This window comes from Bos taurus, chromosome 22 (genome assembly GCF_002263795.3).
Source record: "Bos taurus isolate L1 Dominette 01449 registration number 42190680 breed Hereford chromosome 22, ARS-UCD2.0, whole genome shotgun sequence".
NCBI classification, from domain to species: Eukaryota; Metazoa; Chordata; class Mammalia; order Artiodactyla; family Bovidae; genus Bos; species Bos taurus.
Window position 1 is genome coordinate 1,550,856 of NC_037349.1, and position 12,704 is coordinate 1,563,559.

General features: G+C 40.4%; 1 protein-coding gene across 1 annotated transcript in view; it reads right to left on the reverse strand.

Moving 5' to 3' along the window:
• NEK10 (NIMA related kinase 10) overlaps positions 1–12,704 on the reverse strand; it is a 269,835-nt gene that overhangs the window by 68,140 nt on the left and 188,991 nt on the right. Inside the window, 1 exon segment of the mRNA XM_059879962.1 lies at positions 11,452–11,506. Within this exon segment, the coding sequence (XP_059735945.1) occupies positions 11,452–11,506 (55 nt within the window).

Genomic DNA, 12,704 nt, shown 5'->3' on the forward strand with positions numbered 1-12,704 from the left:
GAGCTATGATGTCGGAGAAGACTCTTGAGAGTCCCTCTGACTGCAAGGAGATCCAACCAGTCCATCCTAAAGGAGATCAGTCCTGGGTGTTCATTGGAAGGACTGATGTTAAAGCTGAAACTCCAATACTTTGACCACCTGATGCAAAGAGCTGACTCATTGGAAAAGACCCTGATGCTGGGAAAGATTGAGGGCAGGAGGAGAAGGGGATGACAGAGGATGAGATGGTTGGATGGCATCGCCAACTCCATGGGTTTGGGTAGACTCCAGGAGTTGGTGATGGACAGGGAGGCCTGGCGTGCTGCGGTTCATGGGGTCGCAAAGAGTTGGACACGACTGAGTGACTGAACTGACTGGTACTTGTATCACAAAAAATAGCCTTTAAAACAAAGTTTAGAAAGAAAAACAAAGAATAGCATATAATGATAAGGGGATCAATAACAGAAGATATGACACTTATTAAGATTATGCACCTAATATCAGAGTAGATACATATATCAAAACTAGCAGCCATAAAGGGAGACATTGACAGGAATACAGTAATAGTAGAAGTCTTTAACACCCACTGACATCAATGGCCTGATCTTCTAGACAGAAAGTCCATAAGACAACAGAGGCCCTACATGACAAAAGACCAGTTGGAGTTAACTGTATCTACAGGATACCACAGCCCCAAAAGCCCAGAGTATAGCACATTCTTTTCAAGCATGTATGGAACATTCTCTACAATAGACCAAATACTATGCCACAAAGCAAACCTCAACAAACTCAAGAGGATAAAAATTTCAAGCACTTTTTCTGACCACAACAGCATGAGACTAGAAATCAGCTGCAGAAGGATGAGGGGAAAATGAACACATGGAGACTAAACAAGCTGCTACTAAAAAACCAATGGGTCAGTGATGCCATCAAACAAGAAATCATACACTATGTCAAGAGAAGTGACAATTAAACACAATTTTATAAAATCTATGGAATGCAGGAAAATCACTAAGAGAAAAATAATACAGGTTTTTTTTTTCCAAAAAGCAACAAAAATTTCAAATAAACAACCTAACCCACCACCTACAAGAATTAGAGAAAAAAAACAAACAAAACCCAAGGAAACAGTAAAGATCATAAAGTCGCCATCATGTCCGACTCTTTGCAACCCCACAGACTGTACAGTCCATGGAATTCTCCAGGCCAGAATACTGCAGTGGGTAGGCTTTCCCTTCTCCAGGGGATCTTCCCAACCCAGGGACTGAATCCAGGTGTCCCACATTGCACATGGATTCTTTACCAGCTGAGCCACAAGGGAAGCAAGATCAGAAAGAAATAAACAAAATAGAAAAAAAAAAACAAAAAAAGCAATAGAAAAGATTAATAGAACTGTGCTGAGCAGGGCCCTGTGGGACTCCAGGGCAGGGAGGCCTTTTTAATCCCCCATTCCTTGTAGGCAACACTCCAGACTTCATGACCTTTTCTGAGTTCCAAAGGGCAGAACAGTTGCTAATCAAAGGAGAATTAGCAACAAAACCACCTGAGGCAAGATTAAAGGGACCAGAGAGGCTCTTAGCTGGTCCAGTCTCTCAATCTTGATGAGCCTCTCTTGTATCTAATATATAATACAAATTAACATTTATGCAAAGCAGACTCACAGATGTAGAAAACAAACAACTGATTACCATAGGGGTGAGGGAAGAATGGAGGGATAACTTAAGAATGTGGGATTAAGAGATACAAACTACTATATATATAATAGATAAGAAACAAGGATATATTGCACATTACAGGATAATAGAGCCATTATCTTGTAATAACTTTTAACACAAGTTACTGTGCTGTACATCTGAAACTAACACAATATTGTAAATCAACTATACTTCAGTAAAAAGATATTTTAAGAAAAAAATACATATATGCTAGTGGGCATATATGAAATAGACCTCCCTGGTAATGCTGAGTTGCTTTCAGCTTTGCTGCCCCTTTATATGATTCTAAATTTCTCCTTAAGAAATTTCAGGGAATCTTTAAAAATAACCATCACACATTCACTCACTCATTCAAAAATATTTACTAAGGGCTCACAGTGTGTAGGCACTGTGCTAGACATTGGAGATGGAATACTGAAAAGAAACCGTCCCTACAGTCTTAGAAGTTACAAGACTGCACAGGCATAGCAGAAAAACTGTTAATTTCTCTGGAAATTATATCACAGATCATAAGAAAACCCAGTCATCTGAAATTACACCAGAGCAAAAAACTCTTAATGACAACTTTTAACTATAAAAGTGTTGGGTCCACAAACATGAACAATGGACAGAAGATTAGGCAGAGTCTGAGGGATCCACCTGATGCAAAGAGCTGACTCATTTGAAAAGACCCTGATGTTGGCAAAGATTGAAGGCAGGAGGAGAAGGGGACGACAGAGGATGAGATGGTTGGATGGCATCACTGACTCAATGGACATGAGCTTGGATAAACTCCGGGAGTTGGTGATGGACAGGGAGGCCTGCTGTGCTGCGGTTCATGGGGTCGCAAAGAGTCGGACACAACTGAGCGACTGAATTGAATTGAACTGAGGGAAGTCTGCCTCTAGATTGAACCAGACTGAATGTTTATGTCTAATGGAACATTATGGCTTCAGAAGGTGGTTTCCTATGACAGTACAAGCTGGAAACTAGCCAGAGATGGCCCACAAAGAAAACATTTCATGTTGATGTATGGCAAAACCAATACAATATTGTAATGTAATCAACCTCCAATTAAAATAAATAAATTTATATTAAAAAAAGAAAACATTCCAGAAATGTTTTGTGGTGAAAAGGTTTATCATAATGAAGCTTGTGTCTTCTGAAAGTTTTGAAATGGGAATTTATCAATAACATTTCAGAGCAATAAAATAATTTCAGAGAAATGGAAGGTTTTTAAAAATTCTGAAAGGTCTTTTCAGCTCTCTTCAGATCTGGTATATATTCATAAACCAAATTTTTCATGCAGAATTCATAAGCCAAAACAGAAATTGAAGCACTGAATATGAGTAATAGCTGACAACTTACACTTTACCTGGCCACTACAGGTAAGGTGGCAATTGGAGGTATTACCTTTGTAATTTTTTAAATCAAGTTTTCACTGCTAAATGCAAGTGTGAGGTAAATTATTTAGATGATTATTTTGTCAGAGGCATGCTGGTCATGAAGGAGATGGAGTCTAGAATTTTATACCTCATCAAATTATTTTAACTGTATCTCTGAACTGAGGAAATATTTTCACATGCATTGCAAGTGCATCACATCATTTAATTCAACTATGAAAAGTAGTCACTACAATTTAATGCTGATAGAAGAAATATTTGACCTTATGATGAAATCAGAAGCCTGGCTTACAACATTAAGATGATGCAACCACACCATCTAAGCTCACTAGCATTTTACATCTTGAAAGTGTCTTTCAGGCAGTGATGTCATAAACATACCCTGTGTGAACAAGTGACATTAGGTATGGATGCTTTCTCCTGCTCATTAAGGGCTTTTTGTTCACCTGTAATGTTAATGGAGTTGGTATCACTGCAGGGAGGTGGCATGGTGCTACCGTGGCTCTCCACTTGTACTCCAATAATAGCTAGGAACTAATAAGCCAGGGAATTTTAGAACTGTCATAGAAAAGGAATAGAATGATTTTACTGACAACAAATTGCCAACATTTGTTGGAACATAGAAAAAGCAAGAGAATTCCAGGAAAAAAACCTACTTCTGCTTCATTCACTATGCTAAAGCCTTTGTGTGAATCACAACAAACTGTGGAAAATTCTTAAAGAGATGTGAATACCAGACCACCTTACCTGCCTCCTGAGAAACCTGTATGCAGGTCAGGAAGCAACACTGTGAACTGGACATGGAAAAATGGACTGGTTCCAAACTGAGAAAGGAGTCTGTCAAGGCTGGCTGTATATTGTCACCCTGCTTATTTAATTTATATACAGAGTGTGTGCGAGTGTGCATGTTCAGTCAGTTCAGTTGTGTTCAACTCTTTGCTACCCTACGGACTGCAGCTCACCAGGCTACTCTGTCCATGGGATTCTGCAGGCAGGAATACTGGAGTGGGTTGCCATGCCTTCCTCCAGGGGATCTTCTGGATCCCAGGTATCAAACTCACTTTTGCCTGTGTCTCCTTCATTGCAGGCAGATTCTTTACCCACTGAGCCACCTGGGAAGCCCTAAATAAAGAGTTGCTACTGTTGCTAAGTCGCTTCAGTCGTGTCTGACTCTGTGCAACCCCATAGATGGCAGCCCATCAGGCTCCACTGTCCCTGGGATTCTCCAGGCAAGAACACTGGAGTGGGTTGCCATTTCCTTCTCCAATGCATGAAAGTGAAAAGTGAAAGTGAAGTTGCTCAGTCGTGTCCGACTCTTAGCAACCTCATGGACTGCAGCCTACCAGGCTCCTCCGTCCACAGGATTTTCCAGGCAAGAGTAGTGGACTGGGGTGCCATTGCCTTCTCCGAAATAAAGTGGGGTGCCAATGCAAAATGCCCAGGCTGCATGAGTCACAAGTGTAATCAAGATTGCTGGGAGAAATATCAATAACCTCAAATACACAGATGACACCACTCCAGTGGCAGAAAGGAACTAAAAAGCCTCTTGATGAGGGTGAAAGAGGAAAGTAAAAGAGCTGGCTTAAAGCTCAACACTCTAAAAATGAAGATCATGGCATCTAGTCCCATCACTTCACAGTAAATAGATGGGGAAACAATGGAAACAGTGACAGATTTTATTTTCTTGGGCTCAAAAATTACTGCAGATGGTGACTATAGCCATGAGATTAAGATGCTTACTCCTTGGATGAAAAGCTATGACAAATCCAGATAGACTATTAAAAAGCTGACATGTCACTTTACCAATATAGGTCTGGATAGTCAAAGCTATGGTTTTTCCAGTAGTCATGTATGGATGTGAGAGTTACACCATAAAGAATGCTAAGAATTGATACTTCTGAATTGTGGTGCTGGAGAAGACTCTTGAGAGTCCCTTGGACAGCAAGGAGATCAAACTTGTCAATCCTAAAGGAATTCAATATTCATTGGAAGGATTGATGCTGAAGTTGAAGCTCTAGTCCTTTGGCCACCTGATGCAAAGAGGTGACTCATTGGAAAAGACCCTGATGCTGGGAAAGCTTGAGGGCAGGAGAGAAAGTGGTGACAGAAGATGAGATGGTTGGATGGCATCATCAACTCAATGGACATGATGAGTTTAAGCAAACTCTGGGAGATAGTGAAGGACAGGAAAGCCTGGAGTGCTGCAGACCATGTGATCACAAAGAGTGGGACACAGCTGAGCGACTGAGCAACAACAACTGACAAATTGTTCTGGTGAGACTGCTTGATTGTGACATCAGCTACTAGGCCAGGTTAACAGCAGCAAGCAGTGATCAATAGTATTTAATCAATTTAAGTGAAACTAGATCTGGATTATTAGAAACTGGATTATGAAAAAGTAGCGGGAGTCTCTATCCTCTATAGCTTTAAGTCAAAATAATCAAGACTTTTGCTATATGGAGGCAACATTCCTAGGTCCTGAGATCACACAAGTTCTTTCCAGTCACGTGTATGATACTGGATGGTCACAAACATTTCCAATCATCTCTATACACAAAGACTAGAATCAGGCACACATCCTTGAATACAATTATGCATACACTGATTCATCAAAGAGGCTGTGAACCACAGGTATCTCTGATACTGCAAACATTCAATGTCTGAAACTAGCCTGCCAACTGTACTCTGTTGCCTTGGCAACAGAATATACATGTACATGGAAAAATTTTATTGCCTAAGCAGCAGGATCTTTAAAAAGGGTTTAAGCTGTTGACTATGGCAAAGGCTGTAGGTTCAAGCCAGGAGGTGAGGTTTTAGTCCAATTATAGACAGAGATACAGAATTTGTGCTAAGATAACAGTCATTCATTTATTAACTGACAAGTATTTGTGGACTGGTACCTATGTGCAATAAACTGTGCCCTGGGGAATGCAAAGATGGACTAGGCATAGCCTGGTATGTGCCAGCACAAAGTAATAAATATTAATTCATTAATCAATGAATTTTGTAGAAGGTCATAATTCAATGACCATAGTTCACTAGTACTTGACTGTATGGACAAAGAGACTGAAACGCCTGTGTATATTACCAAGGTATACAGGACAATTTATTTGTAAACTGAAATAAAATATTATGACTTGAATTAGAACCACCAGTAAATATATCAACTAAGTAAGGCTATAAAATCCAGACAGATGCTGGTATAGGCCAAGCCCTATATCACACAAAGTAATGTGTGAATTATACCTCACTGAAGCTTTTAAAACAAAATAATTTCTTACGTTCTCATTCAAGAAAAATTATTCAAATAGACCATCACAAGACTGTGCATTCACTTAAACCAATATATAAAAATAAACCATTAAGGTAATTTGAATTTGCCTTTCGTGACTTACCAAATAGAACTTATATGTAAGCCAGAATCTTATGGTTCTGTATCTTCAGAACAGCTAACTAGCGAGCCCTTGAGAGAGAATGAGTGATTGCAGCTAAAGCAATTACTTGGTGACCACTCAGATTAGCAACTATCTGGAGGAGTATCCCAAGTGACACTCTTTATTTATGACTCTCTGATTACATGCAAAGAGCAAAGATGTAAAATCAAATCTCTATTCTAGTAAACCAAAGGCATAACTAAAAGCAAATTATTTTAAGTGAATATACTTGTAGTTTGCTGGGAAATGTGTATCAACAAGAGATTCCCCATGGGCTCCCTTAATAATATGAAAAATGCCATGCTGACATTGCCAGGTCTTCTAGGGGTCCAGAAGAGCCTTAGCCAGGTGACATCTTGGTGGGGGAGATTTAGAATCTGGAGACCTGGTCATGGAGATCTGGAGACTGACCTCTGCTGCAAATGACTGAAAGACTGCATTTCCAGAGCCAAGAAATGGGACACTCTCCACTGACCCAGTATCTCAGCTCTGAGTTTGGCTTTTAGGATTTTTGTTGATTTGGGGAGGGAGAGCTGAAATATGGGAGGAGTTTGGCAAGGAAAAGAACCAAATGAACTACTTTCTGGCTTCAAGTGACTTCTGCTAAAGAGAGCATAAAAAGACCATTGATTTCTAGGAGACTCTGGAGACTCTGGAGACTCTTGCCATTAATTACATTCCTGAAAAATGTATCATCTGAGTACAGCTTGGGTCACAACACCAGGGTGCCTTTCATTGATAATATCATGTTTCCTTTCACTAGCCTTGAGAATTCTTCTCTGAGGAGGCAGGAGCTGCCCTTCCTAGTTTCCTTTGCTGATGTATTATCCATTTGCTTGGCCCAACTGCTCATGAAAGTCTGTGTCAAGTTACTGGGGAGGTATCAATGATTTTTAGCAGGCAATTAGCTTCAACTTAGCCCTTGATATCTGAGATGACCAGAGTTGAGAGTTTATGCTTAAGCTTTCTCTGTGTACCATGGAGCCAGGTCCAAGTCTGAATTCTAAACTCTGAACACCATGCTCAAATCAAGCATGTACCTCTCTGTGACTCTTTCTCATTGGGACCCTTTTCCTAGGAGCCAGAAAGGAGCTTCTGGGGGAGCTGCCCAGGGTCTCGTTTCAACTGTCTTACTAATTAACACATGGCACAAAACAGCCAAAAATATCTGCAGGCTTGATTTTAAATTGATTTTTATTATATTTTGTAACTCTGCTATCTTATTTTAGATTCTAACTTTTCATTTAGCTTTTAAACACTTTGCAGAGGGGGTTTATGGTTAATATTAATAAACCAAGAAATTCAGGATAACTCTAAACAAATTAGATTGCAAATAACTTTCACCTTATTTAATGCTTTTCAAAGAATTATAAATATATTTTAGAGTTACCTCCCTTTAATTCATAGAATTAAAGGGAATACCTGGAAGGAAGTAAAAAAAAAGTCATTAATTTTCTCTTCTCTTATTTGGCATTAATCACAGGCTGTCTTTTGTCATTTATTTCCTTCTCAAGTCTACTTTTGTGCCCCCTCCACTATGAGTTCCTTGAGAGAAGAGTGAAGTGAAGTGACGTGGAAGTAGCTCAGTCATATCTGACTCCTTGCAACCCCATGGACTGTCCAGTCCATGGAATTCTCCAGGCCAGAATACTGGAGTGGGTAGTGTTTCCCTTCTCCCGGGGATCTTTCCAATCCAGGGACAGAACCCAGGTCTCCTGCATTGCAGGCAGATTCTTTACCAGCTGAGCCACCAGGGAAGCCCTTGAGAGAAGAAAGTAAAAGTGAAAGTGAAGTCGCTCAGTCGTGTCCAACTCTTTGCAACCCCATGGACCGTAGCCTACCAGGCTCCTCCGTCCATGGGATTCTCCAGGCAAGAATACTGGAGTGGGTTGCCATTTCCTTCTCCAGGGGATCTTCCCAACCCAGGGGTCGAACCCAGGTCTCCCACATTGGAGGCAGATGCTTTAACCTCTGAGCCACCAGGGAAGTTTCTCTTGAGAGAAGAGGGTTTGCCTTAAATCAGCTTGTGACCCCCCAATGGCATGTCACACAGTCCCATACATGGCACAGTCTTGCACATGTTATTTTAGCTCAGACCCTAGTCACCTGTTTACTTATGACCACTTCTGCTAATTCAACCTCAAGGTCTGGGCCATCTTCTGTTTTCCACCTATTAACTTGGTCATTAGCCCCAAGTTAAAGCCCACTCTGCAATATCCCACTTTAAATGAGATTCCAATTGGACTGCTTCTTTCTGTTGATTCTAGTTTATGCAATTTGATGTAAACATGTAGATAATGACTAGTTTTAAAAAAGCATTTCAAAAAACATACAAATAAAAAGTATTTCAAGCTCTAATACATATGTTTCCTTTGTTTTTGAAGAGCTACACTTCAACTGATAATTTTTCTATGAATCCTTTCAGGAAAAATGACTATATTTATTTGGCAATGCTGAGATTCCTAAAAACAGTTGTTTGAAAATTTCCATCCCAAAATAATATTCTCTTAATTGGGGAAGACACCAATATGTGATCATTTATTTTTGTACTAAAATACTTGTTTTGTATCTTTTCTATATATTTATGCAACTTTGTATCACTGAGTAAAGTGTCCAATAAAAAAGAAAAAGACTTTTGATGATGTATTTTATAATATAAGTCATCAGTTCAGTTCAGTCGCTCAGTTGTGTCCAACTCTTTGTGACCCCGTGGACTGCAGGCATCCCTATCCATCACCAACTCCTGGAGATTGCTCAATTTCATGTCCATCAAGTTGGTGATGCCATCCAACCATCTCATCCTCTGTCATCCCCTTATCCTCCTGCTTTCAATCTTGCCCAGCATGAGGGTCTTTTCCAATGAGTCAGTTCTTCACATCAGGTGGCCAAAGTATTGGAGCTTCAGTTTCAACTTCAGCATCAGTCATTCCAATGAATATTCAGGACTGATCTCCTTTAGGATGGACTCCCTTGAAGTCCAAGGGAGTCTCAAGAGTCTTCTCCAATACCACAGCTCAAAAGCATCATTTCTTCGGTGCTCAGCTTTATGGTCCAACTCTCACATCCATACATGACTACTGAGAAAAACCATAGCTTTGACTAGACAGACCTTTTTTAGCAAAGTAATGTCTCTGCTTTTTAATATGCTGTGTAGGTTGGTCATAACTTTTCTTCCAAGGAGCAAGCGTCTTTTAATTTCATGGCTGCAATCACCATCTTCAGTGATTTCGGAGCCCAAGAAAATAAAGTCTGTCAGTGTTTCCATTGTTTCCCCATCTATTTGCCATGAAGTGATGGGACTGTGTTACTAGCAACACCAGAAAAGACTTAGGAAATAAACAGACTTTAGCTTAACCTTCTTGACCCTCACTTGGAAAAGATAAACTTATCAGTGATGTTGTATCTTTGACTAAACAATGTGGCCCATGAGGGACCTGGAGGGGCTGCCAGTGAGGTGGCTCAGCCCCTCCCACAGCAGGGAGTCAGGCCAACCCAACTGCCCTGCAGGACACTGGATCCTCAGAGAGGTGACATGCAGACAGAGCAAATAAGCTGGAGGCTCATTCAGGCCTGCATTAGAGCCTTGGCAATCTTCCAGGAGTGCCTACTCCACAGACTTCAGGGGCTGACCTGGCTTCTGTCCCTTCATAGGTTCGTTCTGTGCATTTCATAATTATGTGAGTCCTTGAAAGCTTTCTAATGAATATAAGTCAGCCCAAGTCTTCTTTTATTTCCTGTGCCCACAAAGGCTGCCTGGTAAAGCACAGCCACTCACACATGACCTGGCCGGCACTTCCTAGACCCAGCACTGTCGACAGCCCCTGCCTGTCCCTGCTCAGCTCCCTGCCATCTCGATGCCAGCTCTCCCCAGCCAATCACATTCTTTTGACTAAAAGATCCTCCACAGTGAGCTGGAACATCATCTAATAAGCAGAAACTACCAAGTATACCCCTCTCCTCTGCCACTCCAGCTTGAATTTATCTTTGCCTCTCTTTCTCCAGACACACATAAAAGCTGCCCTTTCCTCTTTTCCAGGGCTGTCCTCAGGTCCATGCCACTCTGAGACTGGGAACCAGCTACAATTTCCCCTCGCCATCAGCTGCTTCTCCTCAGTCCACTCACCCTTCAGCCACCCTGATTCTAGAAGGCCCTTTCCCATCAAACATTCCCATCACCTCACTGTCAGCTCACTACTTTCTTCAGTTTCTCTCTGTCTCTGCTTCTGTAACCTCTGAAACCACCACAGTCAGGCTTCTGCTCCCACCAGCCTTACCCAAGGTCACTGAACTCTTCTCATGAAGGTTACCAGGAACTTACAAAAAGCCATATCAAAGAGCTTCATTTCAGTTCTTAGCCCAAGAGACAAATATTGCAGAAAGTGCTAGTCATTACAAAATAATGATTTCTTTTTTAAAAATGGAATTCCCCAAATATGCTCATTCTCCCCTGTAGCTAGATTCTCCCCAGCTCACTGATCTATGAGCAGAAGGGAAGAACACAACATCTGGGTCACATCCACAAAAGGAAGGATGCGTCTCTGCATCCCTTCCCCCTCCTGCTGGCTGAGACTTGGGTGTGACGTGGTCTACACCTGCTACATCTGCCATAGGCATCTATACCCCAGAGATGTAGAAAAATAAGGGATAGGGAGCCACAGCCCCAGATAATCTCATGAAGCCCTACAACCCTGGGCCACCCCTGAGCTCAGGGAGACTAACTGAGTGGCTGAGGATTACGAAGCCAGACTAAAATCCATGTCCAAGGTTAATGCTCTTCCCAGCATGGTCCTTGGTGAAATGCAAACAGTTCTGGGAGAGTGGGCTGCCCACTGTCTCTGGTACCACATGCCCATGGTAACTTCTGCTATTGGGTATCAATTTAGCCACCAAAACAGCTCTGCAGAGTCTAAAAATGTTTCTAGGAACTCAGTGTCTACATACCTAGTTTGGGATTGTCTTTCTCCTCCTGAAGCACTAAAACTTCTTTTTAAAGTGCCTGAAACAAGAAAATAAAAATAACTTCACATTTTCTTGCTGCAAATCATTTATTTATTCACTCATTTGCCTGTTTTAAAGTATCTAACAAATTGTACCTACTATAAAGACTGTCTTCATTTATGATACTATCAGCTAAAATATAACGTTGCAAATTACTGTTTATTAACAGGTTTGTTTAAGGGTTCTTTCTCAACAAAAAAGTGCTAAACAAAGAAACTCCATTATTAATTACCAACAAAGCACATAAAACATCTGTATCATCATCATCCTAAATCCCTTGCCAAGAGAGCTAGAGTAACCACATGCAAGTGTAAGGGTCCAGCTTTTCCTTCCTCACTTTCCCATTGACCCTCCCCATCCTTGTTACTGGGGATACACAATACCCCATCATCTCAAAATTCACCTCAGTTAGTAATTAACTGCTTCTAGAATCTGTTACATATGTTTAAATGCACAAATATCTTTGCTACATAATATTCACATTTTCTCAATCACAAATCAAGACATTTTATTTAGCAGACAGGGCAGGAATTTATATGGAAAACAGAACAGAGTGTTGGAATTTGATATTGCCCCAGAAAATGTGGAATGTTTATAATCCATTTTGATGGACCATTTAATTTTGAAAAGAGACAAGTATGAAGCAAAATCCTTAAAGTTCTACTTTGATACTTAGAGACACTATTTTAAACTATCTTTTATGAAATGTTCATAGTATAGTCTTTGAGAATGGATTATTTACAATTTATTTCAGAGTATTTCTATCTATCCTATAGATAGATAGATATATCTATATCTATAGATATATAGATATTCCATCTATATCTATTCCATCAACTTACTCTTTTAAGAGTCAGGAAACTCAAACTGGGGCTCTGTGTCAACCTAGAGGGGTGGGATGGGGCGGGAGATGGGAGGGAGGTTCAAAAGGGAAGGGATGTGTATATACCTATGGCTGGTTCATGTTGAGGTTTGACAGAACACAGCCAAATTCTATAAAGCAATTATCCTTCAATAAAAAATAAATTAATTTAAAAAAAGTTATTCTTTTCTGTCAATTTTCTATTTTAACTGGTGTTTTATTTCAAATTCAGATTTGTTTAGTGACTTGAATCCTATGTTTCTATAGAGAAGATTCTTTAAATTGTATCTAAATATATCTTTATTTTCCCATGCCCCAGTCTATTTTTTTTTTT